General features: G+C 52.1%; 2 protein-coding genes and 1 long non-coding RNA gene across 8 annotated transcripts; 2 read left to right on the top strand and 1 right to left on the bottom strand.

Annotated features, from left to right (window-relative positions):
• The first annotated feature begins 2,346 nt into the window (after positions 1–2,346).
• BABAM1 (BRISC and BRCA1 A complex member 1) lies at positions 2,347–9,264 on the top strand. 5 transcript variants are annotated; one of them, XM_036240407.1, is made up of 10 exons: positions 2,347–2,480; positions 2,633–2,707; positions 3,429–3,738; positions 4,500–4,558; positions 5,239–5,359; positions 5,466–5,544; positions 6,658–6,682; positions 7,835–7,964; positions 8,136–8,222; positions 8,927–9,264. In XM_036240407.1, the coding sequence occupies exons 3-10, from the start codon at positions 3,442–3,444 to the stop codon at positions 9,128–9,130; spliced, it is 1,002 nt and encodes a 333-aa protein (XP_036096300.1). In that variant the 5' UTR covers positions 2,347–2,480; positions 2,633–2,707; positions 3,429–3,441; the 3' UTR covers positions 9,131–9,264. The 5 variants fall into 5 exon arrangements, with proteins under 5 accessions (XP_036096300.1, XP_036096299.1, XP_036096301.1 ...); XM_036240406.1 differs by lacking the exon at positions 2,633–2,707; XM_036240408.1 differs by lacking the exon at positions 2,633–2,707 and having other exon boundaries at positions 3,396–3,738.
• LOC118615443 lies at positions 8,116–12,178 on the bottom strand. Of its 2 annotated transcripts, none has more exons than XR_004956433.1 (3): positions 12,081–12,178; positions 9,646–9,817; positions 8,116–8,215 (listed from the first exon to the last, which is right to left on the bottom strand). It is a non-coding gene; the product is annotated as an uncharacterized LOC118615443 (long non-coding RNA). The 2 variants fall into 2 exon arrangements; XR_004956434.1 differs by having other exon boundaries at positions 12,141–12,173.
• Positions 12,179–12,265: 87 nt separating this feature from the next.
• On the top strand, positions 12,266–16,192 carry ANKLE1 (ankyrin repeat and LEM domain containing 1). Its single transcript, XM_036282195.1, has 10 exons — positions 12,266–12,327; positions 12,406–12,558; positions 12,942–13,047; positions 13,157–13,295; positions 13,542–14,231; positions 14,447–14,624; positions 14,896–15,055; positions 15,161–15,290; positions 15,772–15,964; positions 16,088–16,192. Exons 1-9 carry the CDS (start codon positions 12,266–12,268, stop codon positions 15,942–15,944), a joined length of 1,791 nt encoding a protein of 596 aa, XP_036138088.1. The 3' UTR covers positions 15,945–15,964; positions 16,088–16,192.
• Positions 16,193–16,778: the final 586 nt, after the last annotated feature.

The following is a 16,778-nucleotide window of genomic DNA, read 5'->3' as shown; positions in this document are numbered from 1 at the left end:
GGAATCTACATGTCCAATGACAACGATGTTGATATGAGTCTTTTCCTTTCCCATTTTGGCTTATATTTAGCAGTGGTTTTCATGATACCCATGTGCTGGTGGCAAACACTGCGAAAAAGTCCCAGTAGCTTTTTTAAATCCTCACCCAAGGATATTTTTCTATTTATCTTCAGATAGAGTGGGGGAGAGGGAGAGAGAGAAACATTGACATGAAAAGGACACATTGACTGGTTGCCTCCCTCAGGACCCAACCAGGGCAGGGGACGAATGGCAACCGAGGTACCTGCCCTTGACAGGAATCGAATTGGCGAGTCATTGGTCTGTGGGCCAATGCTCTAACCACTGAGCAAACCAGCCAGGGCAACAGTTGTTTAATTTTTTTATTTTTATTTTTTCATCCTCACCAGTGGACATTTTTTCCATTTTTTGTTCAGATAGAGTGGGAGGGAGAGAAAGGAAGAGAGAGAGAGAGAAATATTGACATGAAAGGGACACATCAAGTGGCTGCCTCCCGCACAACCCAACCAGGCCAGGGACAAACTGCAACCGAGGTACGTGCTGTGCTCTTAGTGGGAACCGAACCCGGGTCTCTCTGAACCGCAGTCTGACGCTCTAACCACTGAGCAAAACCAGCCAGGGTGCCACAGTTGTTTTTAAATAGTTTTGGGACTTAGGGGAGAACTGTGCATGAAAAAGAAAGTGTAGTTTGAAATAGTTCTGGCTTAGCTTTTTTTATTTTTATTTATTTTTATTTATTTTTTTAATCTTCACCCGAGGACATTTTTCTATTTTTTGTACAGATAGAGCGGGAGGGAGAGAGAGGAAGAGAGAGAGAGAGAGAAACATCAATGTGAAAGGGACACATCGAGTGGCCGCCACCCCCACGACCAACCAGGGCCGGGGACAAACTGCAACCGAGGCACATGCCCTTAGGGGGAACCGAACCAGGGTCTCTCCGGACCGCAGGCCAACGCTCCAACCGCTGAGCCAAACTGGCCAGGGCTGGCTTAGCTTTTTTTTAAAAAATTTTTATTTAATTTATTGGGGTGACTGGTTAATAAAAGTATATAGGTTTCAGGCATATAATTCTACCATACATCATCTGTTCACCACCTCAAGTCTTCTATTTTTTAAAATATATTTTTATTGATTTTTTTTTTTAGAGCGAGAGGAAGGGAGAGAGTGATAGAAACATCAATGTGAGAGAGAAACATTGATTGATTGGCTGCCTCCAGCACATCCCCTACTGGGGATCGAGCCCACAACATGGGTGCGTGCCCTGCCCGGGAATCGAACCGGATCCTCTCAGTCCATGGGACACCGCTCAATCCACTGAGCCACACTGGCTGGGCAGCATTTTTTTTTTTTTCAATCCTCACCAGAGGATTTTTTTTTCCCATTTATTTTTAGAGAGAGTGGAAGGGAGGGGTGAGAGAGGAGGGGAGAGGGAGGGAGAGGCCGACGTTGATAGGAGAAAGACGTGTCAATTGGTTGCCTCCCGTATGTGCCCTCAACCAGGCGGGATCTGAGGGTCCAGGATCGAACCTGCAACCCAGGTACATGCCCTTGACTGGGAATCGAACCTGCGACCCTTGTTTGCCTGGGCCATGCTCTAAGCACTGAGCCATGCCAGCCAGGGCTGTCTTAGTATATACCTATGTATGTATTTATTTTCAAATCCTCACCAGAGGATATTTTTTCCATTGATTTTTAGAGAGAGTGGAGGGGAGGGAGAAAGAGGGGGAGGGGGAGAGAGAGAGAGAGAGAGAGAGAGAGAGAGAGAGAGAGAAACATTGATGTGAGAGACACACTGATTGGTTTCCTCCACATGGAACCTGCAACCTAGGTACATGTTCTTGACCCGGAATCGAACCCACGACCCTTCTGTGGTAGGGCTGACGCTCTAACCTCAGAACCACACCGCCCAGGGCTGTGTTTTTTATTTTTATTTTTTTGCAAAATATATATTAAATAAGGAAAATTAAGAAATTGGGAGCGTCCTTGGGTCTGGGCCACGCCCACCTTAGTCGGCAAAAGCCTCTAAAATCCCGCCCAGTCCCGTCATACTCAGCCTTTCACCTTGCAAGCTAGGCCTTCTCCATCTCTCTGAGCCTGGTCCGTGCAAACCCACTCCACGCTTCATCCCAACCCATCACCGTAGAAACGCAGACCCAGCATAGTCTGATTCGGCCTGAAACAAAAACTCCGCCTCGTTTTGCTTTTAGCCAATCACACTCCAGCTCCCGCCCCATTTAGCCTACTCCGGTCCATCGCCTTCCAAATCTCACCTCGTAGCAGAGTCCCAGCCTATCAGCTTCCAAGGCTCTTCAGCCACATCCAGTTCATCTTTCCACTCGCCCGGCGGTTTGCCGAACTACTTTTCCCAGGAGGCGTCGCGGCCGCGCCGCGCCACATCCGGTTGCGAAGATGGCGGCTTTCTAGCGAGTCGGAAACCCAGTCGGAGGGAGGCTTAGGCTACGGTGAGCAGAAGTTGGGTGTTGAAAGCTTGCGGGGCTCGTTTCTCGATGCCTAGCTCCCGTAGCCCTAGAGATCTAGCCCCTCGTCTCCCCTGAATCTTCCATTTCCAGCTCTGATTTCTCCTGCAGTCTAGCCTCCATCCCTCTTATTGCAGCTAATTCCTTGGGTTGTGAGGACCGCAAGGCGCTCAGAGACCATCCCTGGCAGCCCGCACCCATTGCCCAGTTTGGTAGGCTGTTTCATTGGCTTCCTGTCCTTTCCTCAAAGAGGCCTGTAACACCCAGATCCGCGCCCCTCCCTTGTGTAGACACTCCCGTGTACAGAGAGCTCCTAGGCAGTCCAGAGCCCACTGGGGAGAATTGTTATTCCTTTATTACTCCTTTATTCACCGAAACAGTTTCAGTTTCAGGTCACAGAAAACCCAACTCAACCTGTCTTTTAAGCAAGAAAGGGGAGTTAGTGGCTTATAGACTGGTTCCAGGTGTAGCTGGATCTAGGTGCTCAGAAGTCTGCTGTTCTCAGTGTGAGCATCACTCAGGCAGGCTCTTTCGCCTCTTGGAGGCTAAAGAGGCTCCTAGCAGCACTCGACTTGTATCTTCTCAGCTCTGCAACTCTAAGGAGCCCCTCTCCCCTAAGAGCACTATTGGAAGTCTCAGAGCTGTTCCTCACCAGCCTGTATTGGGTCATGTCCCCATATCTGAGCTCTTCACAGTAGTCAGTTGTAGTCACTGGCTGAGGGTGGGGGTGGCACTACAGAAAAAAATGGGAGGCTATTATCTTAAGTCAGAGTGGATGCTTGGCTGATAAGTGTACAGGATGAGGAAACTGAGGCCCTGAGAGGAGTGATTCATAGTCAGTAAGCAACGAGTACCCTGTCCTGCTAGGTAACCAAATGTTTCTGAAACCTCTAAGAGCAGGATTCTGGCTTCCCCCATCCCTGCTTCATCCAGCCACTCAGGAGTCATGGAGGTGGTAGAGCCCAGCAGTCCCACTGAAGAAGAAGAGGAGGAGGAGGAGGAGGAGGAGGAGCAGTCAGTGGAGCCAAGACCCCGCACACGCTCCAATCCTGAGGGGGCTGAGGACCGGGCACTGGGAGCCCAGGCCAGTGTGGGCAGCCGCAGTGAGGGTGAGGGTGAGGCGGCCAGTGCTGATGATGGGACCCCCAACTCTCTGGGAGCTGGCCCCAAGCCCTGGCAGGTGCCCCCACCAGCCCCTGAGGTCCAGGTGCGGACGCCAAGGGTCAACTGTCCAGAGAAGGTGGTAAGTGGGAATTCGGCCTTCAGCTCTGAGACTTTAGGGAACCTTGGGTTAACATTCTTGCCTTTTGGGATTCACTCTACAAACAGCCCTTTTGTATTAGTTTCCTGGGGCTGCCAAAACAAATTACTGCAAACTGGGTGGCTTAAAAAATATAGAAATTTACTCTCTGATAGTCCTGGAAACCAGAAGTCTGAAGTCAAGATGTTGGCAGGGGCCCCATTCTCTCCCGAGGCTCTAGGGGAGAATCCTTCCTTATTCTTTCAGCTTTGGGTGGTTCCAGGCACCTTGGCTTGTGTCTGCATCACTCCAACCTCAGTTTGCATCTTCACATGGCCTCCCCCTCTCAGTCTCTGTGTCTCCTCTTCTGTCATAAGTATACTTGTCATTGGATCAGATGACCTTCTCACAATTTCTTTACTTTAATTACATCATTAAGGACCTAATTCCAAATAAAGTCACATCTGAGTTTCTATCTTCTGGGGGCTACAATTCAACCCACTATGTCCTTGTTTCCTTCTTTCTGTGTCACATATTCTCCTGTTTACGTATTCACTTAGTAACGTGGACTTTTAGTCCAGTGCTCTTTCCCCTGAGCCACCGACTTCCAAAGTGGATAACTTGGGTGGGAATTGGGAGTCATCTCACCACCTTTTCAGACAGGTCTGCTTAAAGAGGGCCAAGCATGTTGGGGCTGGTGTTAACATCCAGGCACTAAGTGTTGCCAGTCACAGTGCCCTCACAAACCTCCACCTTCATTGCAGATCATCTGTCTGGACCTGTCGGAGGAAATGTCACTGCCAAAATTGGAGTCATTCAATGGGTGAGAGGGACATTTTAGGGCTTGAATGTGTAGCCACAGCTGGGAGGGGCCCCACAGGGCTCTCTCTCAGACTCACACCATTGCGGTCTGGCTCGGGTCCTGGTGATATCAGAGCATAGCAACAGTAACTAGTAATGATGCAGTGGTGGCCCTTCAGGCTCTATTCCAAGCAGTGAGAGCTATCATGTGCCACCCATGTCATAGCAGTGACTTAGAAACTCAGAGAAGCAAAGTAACTTATCTAAGACCTCACAGCAAATAGGCAGAGCCAGAATTCAGACTCAGGCTTAACTAGCTAACCCCAAAACTTTTTCCCTGAAAAGGTAGGTCTCTGGGGTCAAGCAGCAGGCCTGGAGAGATGCTGAGGGTAAGCCTGCCTTCCCCTTGCTGGCACCCCGACCACCGTAGCTAAGCAGTGGTCTGGGGTACCTCACAAGGATCAGATGTGAGACCTAGGCTGGCCAGAGGAACCCATTTGGAGAGAGTGAGAGCTGGAGAGGGCAGGTCAGCTGGGTTAGGTTTGGGGCTGGACTCTGCCACCCCCTGCTGTGTGACCTGGGCCAGGGCCTCATTGTAGAGCTAGTGGAGGGTTCCCCAGGATGGACAGGTGAGGGGATGTGCCACCCTGAGGCCTGGAGTCCCGTCCTTAACCACTCCCCTTATTGTCTGTTCTTCCCCAGCTCCAAAACCAATGCTCTCAATGTCTCCCAGAAGATGATTGAGATGTTTGTGCGGACAAAACACAAGATTGACAAAAGCCATGAGTTTGCACTGGTGGTTGTGAATGACGACACTGCTTGGGTGAGGCTGGGGCACCCTGAGGTCCCCTGGGGGCAGGGACAAGGCTGGGTACCTTGTGGTCACCTAGGGGTAGAGAGCACCTTGCTGAGATTGTGCTTCCCCACAGCTGTCTGGCCTGACCTCTGACCCCCGTGAGCTCTGCAGCTGCCTCTATGACCTGGAGACAGCCTCCTGCTCCAACTTCAGTATCCTTCCACGCTGGGGCGCCCCATGGGGTGGAGAGCAGGGGGAGGGGGGCTGTTCTGTCTTGTCATACCCGGAACTCAGGAAGCCTGAGCAATGGAGGGGGCCAACTCACACTGGCTCAGGTCCAGATCCCTGCTCTGCCACAGGCTTGGGCCAGTCACCTCTCTGGCTTTCAGTTTTTTGGTTTTGTTTTTCAGAATTTTTATAAGAGTTTATTTGAGCCAAACTGATGACATTACCTGGAAGCAAAATCTCACATGCCTCATAGGCTCTCAGTTTCTTCATCTGTAAAATGGGAGGCAGAGAACTTCTTACCCCATGGGTTGCTGTGGAGGTAAAGTTGTTACACAGAAGCAAAACCAGCTAGTTTGGACTCTGGGTGTCAAAACTGCACCCACAGAGGGTACACTTCATGCAGGGCCACTTACACATTTGGTGCTCAATAAATGGCAATGTGTGACTGAAAAGTCAGTTACCACTACATCACACTTTTTGCTACTTTGAACATGAAAGGTTCACATGCAGTTCAAAACTTAAATAGAGCATCACCCCTGTGAATTAGAAAGCTGGTGAATGTTGGAGGAGGGGAACAGGGACACCCATGGATCTTTGCTTATAAGAAGAGTGGCCCCAGCCCTGAGGGAAACGTTTTTTTTGTTTTAAATTTTTTTCCTTTATTGATTTTAGAGAGAGAGGAAGGGAGAGGGGGAGAGAGAGAGAGGGAGAGAGAGAGAAACATCGATGTGAGAGAACATCAATTGGCCACCTCCTGCATGTCCCTCAACGGATCAGGCCCACAATCTGGGCATGTGTCCTGACCAGGAATTGGACCAGTGACCTCTTGGTGCATGGGTCGACATTCAACCACTGAGCCACACTGGCCGGACGGGAAAGGGGGCTTTTTAATCACCAACAGTCTTCAGGGCATCCTCTGCTGAGGAAAACAAGCTCAGAGAGGTGACTAGGCCAGGATCACACACAGGTTTCCCACACAGTGATTCCTGGTGCCAGGTTCAGAGGCACCTGGGATCTCTTGGCATCAGGATGAGGGAAGTCATTCACCATTCCCACCCATGCTCTGCCACCAGCATTCTTCTTAGCACCCCTGCCAGATATGGAAGGTCTCTTCAACCTCATGTAAGTCCTCCCTTTTCTGTGTCTCACCCTCTGTGTTAGTCCTTTGGTGGCCCAGTGGCCCTCCACACCATTGTTTTAACCCAGGGGGTGGCATACTTTTTCTATAAAAAGCCAGACAGTAAATGTTTTTGGTTTTACAGACCGTATGGTCTCTGTTATAACAACTGGACCCTGCTATAGTAATCCAAAAGCAGCCACAGAGCCTGTGGACGCAGTGTGCGTGACCATGTGCCAATAAAACTTTATTGACGAGCACTGAAATTTGAATTTCACATCACTTCCACATGTCATGAAATATTCTTTTGATTTTTTCCCCTTCAGTTATTTAAAAATATAAAACCAATTCTTTGCTTGTGGGCCTTAATATTCCAATCCCCATTTGTACCAGCCCCTGATGCTGGGCACAGAGCTTGTGTTGCCTTTACTATAATTAACTTGGTACAAACATTTGAGCAAATTTGCAATGGAGAACATGCTGGATTAAGGGGGGAAGGTTATTTTGCTAGACATTGCCAAAGTATTGTCTCAGAAATTAACCCTGGTTGTTTCCCCTGGCACTAGGATTGATCATACTGCTGAAAACTCTGTCTGTGTGATAGTGCTTGACTTTGAGCATTTTTTCATTCATTTTTAAGCCATTTGATATTCCCTCAGTGATTTGTCTATTTGTCTGTCCCTTTTACCTATTTTTCTATGAGGATGTTGTTGTTTTTCCTTGTGGATGATCAGATTTGCTTTTTATATAGGAAGGACCTTAACCCTCTGCTTAGTGCCCTCTGCCCAACATGAGAACCAGTTGTGGCCGAGTAGGGAAATGTGTCTTGACTTAGCTATAAGATTAGGTCCCTGCCTAAGAGTTCCTGGCCTGGTGGGGCAGGGCCAACTCTAAGTAATGGGGGACACTCAGGGTGGCCAGAGCAGGCTCCAGCTTTGAGTTTAGCAAAGCCTCCCTGCTGGAGTAGGAGAGTTCAGGCAGAGTGTAAAGCTGAGGAGACGTTCTGGGCAGAGGGAACAGCATATGGAAAGGCTCAGAAGCAGCAATGAACTAGGGAGGGGTCGAGTGGGGCTGGGTCCAGCAAGGAGCTGGGCTCTCCAAAGGTAATATGGGAGGGACCCCCAGAGTGTGTTCTGACCTGTACCCTCACTGTGCAGCCAACAGAAGACTGAGCTGCCAATCACGGAAAACGTGCAGACGATCCCACCCCCATATGTGGTCCGTACCATCCTTGTCTACAGCCGCCCACCCTGCCAGCCCCAGTTCTCCCTGACTGAGCCCATGAAGGTGACTGAGGCCTGGGAGAGGGTTGGTAAGACACTGGGAGGGACTTTCTGAGCACAGGAACTGGGCACCTACTGGCAGATCCCAGAGTCCAAGGCAGAAGCTGTGGAATTGTGGTCATGGGGCACAGGATGACCTGAGTCCCAAAGGCTGGTGTTCTTTCTTCCCCTGCAGAAAATGTTCCAGTGTCCATATTTCTTCTTCGACATTGTTTATATTCACAATGGTGCCGATGAAAAGGAGGAAGAGATGAGCTGGAAGGTGAGGTCATGGCAGGTGTGGGTGGCAGGTGGATATAGAACCCACCTATGCTGGGTCTGGGGGATTCCAACTCCCGGCTCCTGGGTCATTCAGTCTTTCAACAGCCATTTCCATATGTCTGCTGGGAGCTCAGGGGGGGCTGGTGGGACAGTGGCCTAGGGAGCAAGTAGGGTCTTGCCTATCTCATCCCCAACACTTCCTGCTTCTTTCTCTTTCTGCCTTTGCCCTGGCTATGCCCTCGTCTTGGCGCACCCTTCCCTCCCTACCTCCTCAGGCTCTACTAGTCATTCACATCCCAGCCCTGAACTAACTGTGGGCCACTTACCTCTATGAGCCCCAGTTTACCCAACTGTGAACAGAGGGAGTTGAAGCCAGTTCCTACTCATACCTCAATATTTAAACCAAAAATCTCTATTGCGGGAAGTCTTCCCTGCTCCTTAAGGAAGATCAGCATGGGGGTTAGGGTTAGTCTACACCCAAATGTCTCCAGACTAGGGGCTCCAGGACTGAGACCCCTTGGTGACCCTAATACTGGGTGGGTAGCAGGGAATGTTTGCTGAATGCAGGAATGTTTTCTGCCTGGAAAACTCCTTTTCACCCTTTAGAACCCACGCTTGGTGCCTCCTCCTCTGGGACACCCTCCAGGGGCAAGGAAGGCCTGTCAGGGGGACCCTTGCCTGAAGAGCCCCTCCCTGGCCCCACAGGACATGTTTGCCTTCATGGGCAGCCTGGATACCAAGGGCACCAGCTACAAGTATGAGGTGGCACTGGCTGGGCCAGCCCTCGAGCTGCACAACTGTATGGCTAAGCTGCTGGCTCACCCATTACAACGGCCCTGCCAGAGCCATGCCTCCTACAGCCTGTTGGAGGAGGAGGATGAAGCCACTGAGGTTGAGGCCACTGTCTGAACCATCCCTGTGCATCCAACCTTGTAAACCCTTGGCTTACGAGTGCTGGGGTTTTTGTTTGTTTTTAAATATGTTTTTATTAATTTTTAGAGAGAGAGGGAGAGATAGAAACATCTAAGTGAGAGATACATCAATTGGCTGCCTCTTGCATGCCCCCTACTGGGGATTGAGCCCAAAACTCTGGACATGTGCCTTGACTGGGAATCCAACTAGGACCTCTCAGTCCCTGGTTGATGCTCAGTCCACTGAGGCACACTGGCCGGGCTAGAATGCTGGTTCTTAAGCTCTGCTCCATGGGACCCCTGAGGGATTTTAAGGAAGCACTCGGTTACTTCAGAGCCCTGGAGGGGAAATCCATGATTCCAGGAAACATCCCAGGGTCTGTGGACACCCATTCCCCATGTTCCTATACCATATCGCTCCCCAGTTTGTCAATTGTAATATGTTCTTCTGTGTGATTTTTGTCATCAGAATAAAAAATTGAGAAATCTTTAACCCAGGTCCACACCAATTACCTTGTGTTAATTTAGGATCTTCTTGGTTACAAGTGACAGAAAATCCACCCAATGAACAGAAAGGGGAATGGCTTGGTTCTTGTGGATGAGAAACCAAGGTGCAGCTTCAGGTTTGACTGTATCCATCTGTTCAGAAAACACTGCCATCGGGGTGGGCTGCTTTCCTCTCAACCTGTGGAAAGGGATGAGATGGTTGTGTTGACCCCAGGAAAGAAAATTCCTACCAAGAGGGGCTGCTGTTGGCTAATTGGTCTCAAATTAAAAAGCAAAACAGCCATGCTCTGGCCGATTTGGCTCAGTAGTTAGAGCATCGGCCCGTGGACCAAAGAGTCATGGGTTTGATTCTGCTCAGTTGTGGTTCGATCCCCGGCCCTGGTTGGGGTCATGCAGGAGGCAACCAATCAATGCCCCCCCCGCCCCCGCTCCTGTATCTGAAAATCAGTGGGAAAATATCCTTGGGTGAGGATTTAAAAAAAACAAAAAATAGCCCAGGAGCCATGGCTGAACAGGGCCTCTCATGCAAGCCAAGCTTCAGGGAGAAAAACTATCTGCCATCCTCACTGAAATGCCTGCCTGCACTGTGTTCCTGCTGGGTGAGCCAACCCTTATAAAGGAGTTCTTGGAATTGTATTTCAACCAATAGAAGGGAGATGATCTCCTTGTCCAGTTGGAGCTGTGTAATTATAGATTCTAGCATCTTTGACACATCAGAATGGCTCTACTCCAGCCAGTTGGGACAGTGCTTTTTGGGCCAAACTGTGAAGACTTGGAATACCCACTTGCATGAGGACAGGCCAACTAAGGGACAGGTGTGGGCTGCCCTATAAAAATTCCTTTATGGCCCTGGCTGATTTAGCTCAGCGGTTAGAGCGTCGGCCTGCGGTCCAGAGAGGCCCAGGTTCGGTTCCCACTGGGGGCACGTACCTTGGTTGCAGTTTGTCCCCGGCCCTGGTTGGGTCGTGCAGGTGGCAACCACTTGATGTGTCCCTTTCACATCGATGTTTCTCTCTCTCTCTCTCCCTCCCATTCTATCTGAACAAAATATGGAAAAATGTCCTCTGGTGAGGATAAAAAAATTCCTTTATGACCCTGGCTGGTTTGGCTCAGTGGTTAGAGCGTCGGCCCTCGGACCGGAGAGTCCCAGGTTTGGTTTCCGCTAAGGGCATGTACCTTGGTTGCAGTTTGTCCCCGGCCCTGGTTGGGGTTGTGTGAGTGGCATCCAGTCAATGTTTCTCTCTCTTCCTCTCTTCCTTCCACTCTATGTGAAGATAAATGCAAAAAATGTCCTCGAGTGAGGATAAAAAAAATTTTTTTTTAATTCCTTTATGGGCCCTGGCCAGTTTGGCTCAGCAGTTAGAGTGTCGGCCCAAAGAGTCACAGGTTCAATTCTGGTTAAGGGCACATACCTCGGTTGCGGTTTGTCCCTGGCCCTGGTCCAGGTTGTGCGGGAGGCAACCAGTCGATGTGTCCCTCCAATATCAGTGTTTGTCTCTCTCTCTCCCCCACCTTCCCACTCTATCTGAAGATAAACAGAAAAATATCCTCGGTTGACAATTAAAAACAAAAATTCCCTTATGGCTGGATAATGCTTATTCCTGTTCTACCAAAGGCTGATTTGTTGGCTGGAGTTGAAACAATTTGTCAGAGAGGGCAGTGTTGTTCTACGTTGAGGTGTTTGCTCTGAATGAAGTCTCTTTCACTACATCCCAAATTGAGGATTCCTGTTGGCATTGAATTGGCACCATGACCATTGGTTGACAGTTGTGACCACTACCCAAACCCCAGCCCAGGTAAAGTGAGGGCTTCCAGCACCCCCTTATCTGGCGTTGCCTGTGTCATGGGCCAGAGCTCTGCAATGTTCTTTCTGGTTGTTCAGGCCTGGATCAAGCCTCTCCTGAGAAAGGGAGGATTACAGGTCCCAGGAAATAGTGTGGGTGCTCCACAGAAGGGAGACAAGACAGGCACAAGTCCACCATTCAACTATCTGTCTGGATAAGGAGCAATTGTGAAAAAAGTTTACCGGATAGATCCTCAATTCCATATACAATTTAAATGGCTTTAAGGAGCAACAGCTTTTCCTTCTCATAGCATTTATTAGGCACCCGTGTGCCAGGACTCTGTAATGAAGTGCTCATTCAACATCACACCAGTCTGGAAGGGATTCTTCTCCCATTTTGCAGATGGGAAAACTAAGGACTCAGGGGCCTAGCGTCCCAAAATCACGAACTCCTTGCCCCGGGAGACTGAAAACGGGCGCCGCAGAGATGGGAGCTGATAATTGAATTTGCGCGCTAATGGAGGCGGAGGCCTCCTCTGCAGTGGGCACCTCCGGTACACTGGCTCACAGCACCACCCCTTCCAAAGATGTGTTGCGTTTCCCCGTTTTGAGACCAGATAATGGCACACCCGGCAGCCTCCACCTGCCCAGGCCCTACCTGAGCACCTTTTGAGGTCGCGGGCCTGGGTGTGCGGCGCCGGGTGGCTTAGGTGCATACCCTGTGCAGCGGGTAGGGAACCCGGAGCCCGGGGGCGCGGGGCGGGGCGGCGCATGCGCACAAGGGCTCCGCGGGAAGTTTGAAATTGGCAGGCCAGGCAGCCCGGACTAGGGGACCGCGCGGGCATGGGCTCAGCGGTGGAGCTGGCGCTGCGGCTGCGGGCAGCATTGCGGGAGGAGGAGCCACGGTAAGGACGAGGGGGCCAAGGCGGGCGGGCCAGGACAGGGGGCGCGCATCTCGGTCCACTCTGACTCCCTGATCACAGGGCTGTCAAGGAGCTGCTGCGCCAGGGCGCCGACCCCAACCTGGTACTAGTGGACGGTGCGGCGGCGGTCCACCTGGCGGCGGGAGCCCGGCACCCCCGCGCTCTGCGTTGCCTCAAGGCTCTGCTGTGTGGAGGCGGAGACCCCAACCTTCGGTGAGGCGGGGACCCCGGGCCAAGCCTTTTGCCCAGGGGACGGGTCTCCCCAGTTCGAGGGCGAGGCCTGGGAGTCTCTATGAGGGCATCCTACGTTCCAAGGGTGGGGACTTGGTGCCCCAGGGCGGAGCTTGGGGAACTAGGGGAGGGATCCTGAGAACCCAAGGGAGTGGGCTAGGGTTCCAGACTAAGTATGGGGGATGGGGTTGTGCTGGGGTCAAAGTGGGGATCAAAGATTCGGATCTGGGGGTAGAATCGCTAGGGTCAGAGAGCAGAGATTTGAGTCCCAGGTCCAGGGCGTAGGATCTAGATTTCGAGGGTGTCTCAGGCTAGAGGGTGGAGATGGGGGGATCAGAGCCAAGGCTTCTCCGCTCCTGCCCCAGATCAGCCGAGGCACTGACACCGTTGCACGTGGCTGCTGCCTGGGGCTGTCGCCGCGGCCTGGAGCTGCTGCTGAGCCAGGGAGCAGACCCCAGGCTGCTTGACCAGGTGAGGGGCCCTACATGAAGAGCCGAAGGGCAGACCCGGAGAGTGAGAAGGGAGGAGGGAAGAGGGCTTCTGGCAACCCCTGTTGATCATCCCCCACCCCCCCTCCAAGGATGGACTGCGGCCGCTGGACCTGGCGGAACAGCAGGGGCACCAGGACTGTGTGCGCATCCTGAGGAAGCCCTGGATGCTGCCTAGGACCCCTACCTGTACCTGGGCAGAGACCCAGGTGCTAGAGCCTGAGCCCAGCGGTGCGTAGGGCCTATATGGAGACAGGGGCTTGACCTATGGACGTTTATCATGTCTCTGTCACTGATTTCCAGTGTCTCCTGCTGGTTCTGTCTCATGTCCAGTGTCTCTGGTCAGCTGTGTTTGCCTTCACTTCTCTCTTCTCCCTTTGATTCCACCCACCTGTTTCTGTCTGATCCAACTCCCATTCCTGTCTCTGGCTTCCCTCTCCCCTGCTGTCTAACCCCAACTCTCATCCTCTGCTCTAGGCTCAGTCCTCAAGAGAACGGGGCTGGATGCCAACCTCTCTGGACCTCCCACTCTGGACTCCACAGCACTGGGCACAAGTGACAGCAGGGACATAGATCTGGAGGCTAGCGCTGGACCCCCCAGCTTCGTTGCCAATCCTGAGGCTGCTGACAAGAATGGCAGCTTGGAGTCCCCTCCAGGGTTCTGGGACTGCAGCTCAGATGCCTCCTTTGTCACAGCAGTTGAGGCCTCTGGAGCCAAAGACCCAGCCCCCCAAACATCTCCCTGGGCTGGGTTATTGCCCCAGACTAGGCAGCAACTCCTACCTCATATCCAACCACCCCAGAGGGTGCTAAAGTCTCTGCACACCCCACAGTTGGAACATAGACCTGTCATGATGGGCAAGGAGGCTGAATTAAGAGCCCGTTTACAGGCCCTGACTCTGACCTTGCCAGAAACAGCCCCCTCCCACATGTCCCCACCAGATAGGAGCCCAGCCCACAGCCCCCATCGGGAACCACTGCCTGGACCCCTTGACTTCCACTTCCTAACAGATGACCCATCGTCCCTTGACAGTGAGGTGGCCGCCCTCTGGTTGACAGAGGACGAGGCAAGCTCCACAGGTGGCAGAGATCCAGTCCCCTCTTGCTGGTGCCGGCCGGTCCCAGCCATGTCTGACCTGGAACTGCTGCAAGAGCTCCAGGCACTTGGTGAGAGCCCAGGCCCCATCACTCCCTTCACCTCGCCACATCACCTCCAATGACTAGAAGAAGCCCAGGCTGCTCCTGGTTAGTCTCTTCTGGGCACTCAGAGGTCAAGGAGCTTCCAGGAGTCCCCAGAGACTCTGGCTCTCAGTCCCACTTCTCTCTTTATCTCTGGGAACTACCCCTTCCTCTGTCTCCCTTGACTCAGTTTCCCCTCCCAGGCCCAGACTTGTCAGGGCACAGCCCAGAGCTGACTGAGGCCCTGAAGACAGGCCAAATCCCAGATGCCCAGGCAGATGAGGATGCACTTGCCCAGCAATTTGAGCAGCCGGATCCCAGCAGAAGGTGGAGGGAGGGGGTAGTGAAGTCCAGTTTCACATATCTGCTGCTGGACCCCAGGTACTCGGAAGTGGGAGCTGGAAAATTCTGGAATTGGTTCCTTTATGCTGTATGTTCTCAGGAAGGGAACTGGCCCTCTCTGGTCATAAACCTTATCTAAAAAAGGTAGTTGGAATTATTCAAGCTACTGTCTTTGGGGAGCAGCCACCACTCTCTGCCTTATAAAATGTGGGTCACTGGATGTGGATTCTATATGCCTTGTGACCTTAGAGATTTTCTTTAGGGCTACTCTTGTCACTTTTTCCTCTTTGAGCCAACCCTTTTCATCCAGGAAGACTCAGAACCTGCCAGCCCGAGCCTTCTCACTAACTTGGGCTGAATGTTTTCGGACTTTTGTCAAAGCCATCTTCTATGTGGGCAAGGGGACACGGGCCCGGCCAAATGTTCACCTGTGGGAGGCCCTTGGCTACCGTGGGCGGTCCGGAAAACAGGTATGAGGATAAGTACCGGGATCAGGGCAGGGGCAGTCAGGCTGTGGGCAGGTAGAGGAAGGAGGGAATAGGGAGGCAGATCTCTGACCCTGCCCTGACCCCCAGGCTTGCCCCAAAGTACAGCAGATCTTGGACATTTGGGCCAGTGGACGTGGTGTTGTGTCCCTGCATTGCTTCCAGCATGTGGTCGCTGTGGAGGCTTACACTCGAGAGGCATGTCTTGTGGATGCTCTAGGTGGGTGCCTGGCTTATGGGGTTGGGGAGTCACAGGAAGGGCACTTGATCTACCAATTCCCTAACCCCTTACCTCTCAGGGCTGTTTGTTTGTCCAAGTAATTATTGAGCACCGACTATATACTTGCACATGCACATATATTTTTTCATTTATCTTCAGATAGAGCAGGAGGGAGAGAGGGGGCAAGAGAGAGAAACATCGATGTGAGAGACACATCGACTGGCTGCCACCCACATGACCCCAACCGGGGCCGGGGCCAAACTGCAACTGAGGTACGTGCCCTTAGCAGGAACCGAACCTGGTACTCTCTGGTCTGCGGGCTGACGTTCTAACCGCTGAGCCAAAGCAGCCAGGGCATGTACATATTTTGTTCCATAGGTTTATACCTGCTTGAGAGGAATACACAGTGGGTTCACTGTCACATATTTCTACTTGGAGTTCACTGAGGCTGCCCCTGTGACCTCACCCCCAATCTCTTCAGGAATCCAGATGCTGACCAACCAGAAACAAGGACACTGCTATGGAGTGGTGTCGAGCTGGTCACCCACCCGGCGCCGCCGTTTGGGGGTACATTTGCTGCATCGTGCCCTCCTTGTTTTCCTGGCTGAGGGTGAGCGAGAATTGCGACCCCAAGACATCCAGGCGTGTGGCTGAGCACTGGGGAACTGTCCAGGGTGTGTGAATATTCCAGCTGCCCTGTGTTGAAAACAGCCCTCCATCTTGAGTTGTAGAAGGCTTGTGGGGGCTGAGCAGCAGGGCAGATCTCCCCCTCAGGCTAAGGGAGGACTTTGTTACAGATGGAACTGCTGGAGAGGTGGTGAACTCCCTATCACAGGAGAACAAGTGGACCAGAAGATTCTTTGGAACATTTGGTGCTTTGGAACTTGCCAGTGCTTTGGCAGTTTGGGCCTGTCTGTGTGGACAACGTCCACTTTTATCTTCCAGACACAGGAGACCTACATTGTGAGCTGGGGGCTTCCTCAGCCACATGCAGGGAATCTACCCAGTTCAAGAGATGGGTTCTGCCAGATGTGGTACCTCAGATGAATAACTTGTCTGTCTGAGCCTCAGTTTCCTCAATTGTACAATAGGGACAGTAAGGTCCTACTTCAGGAGTCATGTGGGGATCAGAGGTTGTGACTCAGAGCCCTGCACTGAGCCAGAAGTGGCCCAAGTAGAAAGTCTCCTGGGGAAGGGAAGTACCCTGATGTTATCAAGGTACCAACTGTGTGAGGTGACAGGCCAGGGCTAGGGGAGCTTGTGGGTTGTGGATGTAAGACACCAGCCTTGGTTGCCTTGGTTGCCCTGGCCGGTTTGGCTCAGCGGTTAGAGCATCGGCCTGCGGTCCAGAGAGACCTGGGTTCGGTTCCCGCTAAGGGCACGTACCTCAGTTGCAGTTTGTCCCCGGCCCTGGTTGGGTTGTGTGGGTGGCAACCACTCAATATGTTCCTTTCACATCGATGTTTCTCTCTCTCTCTCTCTCTCTCT

The sequence above is a fragment of the Molossus molossus genome, unplaced genomic scaffold (assembly GCF_014108415.1).
Source record: "Molossus molossus isolate mMolMol1 unplaced genomic scaffold, mMolMol1.p scaffold_m16_p_4, whole genome shotgun sequence".
NCBI lineage: Eukaryota > Metazoa > Chordata > Mammalia > Chiroptera > Molossidae > Molossus > Molossus molossus.
Note: the sequence above shows the minus strand (reverse complement) of the source record. Positions and strands in the feature narration are given on the sequence as shown.

What these genes read in the sequence shown, in the direction of transcription:
- BABAM1 (XM_036240406.1), top strand. Translation starts at nt 3,442, where the DNA reads ATGGAGGTGGTAGAGCCCAGCAGTCCCACTGAAGAAGAAGAGGAGGAG. An exon ending in TGAATGACGACACTGCTTGG is followed by an intron (nt 5,360 to 5,465) that starts GTGAGGCTGGGG and finishes GCTTCCCCACAG; the next exon opens with CTGTCTGGCCTGACCTCTGA. An exon ending in GAAGGTCTCTTCAACCTCAT is followed by an intron (nt 6,683 to 7,834) that starts GTAAGTCCTCCC and finishes CTCACTGTGCAG; the next exon opens with CCAACAGAAGACTGAGCTGC.
- ANKLE1 (XM_036282195.1), top strand. Translation starts at nt 12,266, where the DNA reads ATGGGCTCAGCGGTGGAGCTGGCGCTGCGGCTGCGGGCAGCATTGCGG. An exon ending in ACCCCAGGCTGCTTGACCAG is followed by an intron (nt 13,048 to 13,156) that starts GTGAGGGGCCCT and finishes CCCCCCTCCAAG; the next exon opens with GATGGACTGCGGCCGCTGGA. An exon ending in GTGGGCGGTCCGGAAAACAG is followed by an intron (nt 15,056 to 15,160) that starts GTATGAGGATAA and finishes CCTGACCCCCAG; the next exon opens with GCTTGCCCCAAAGTACAGCA.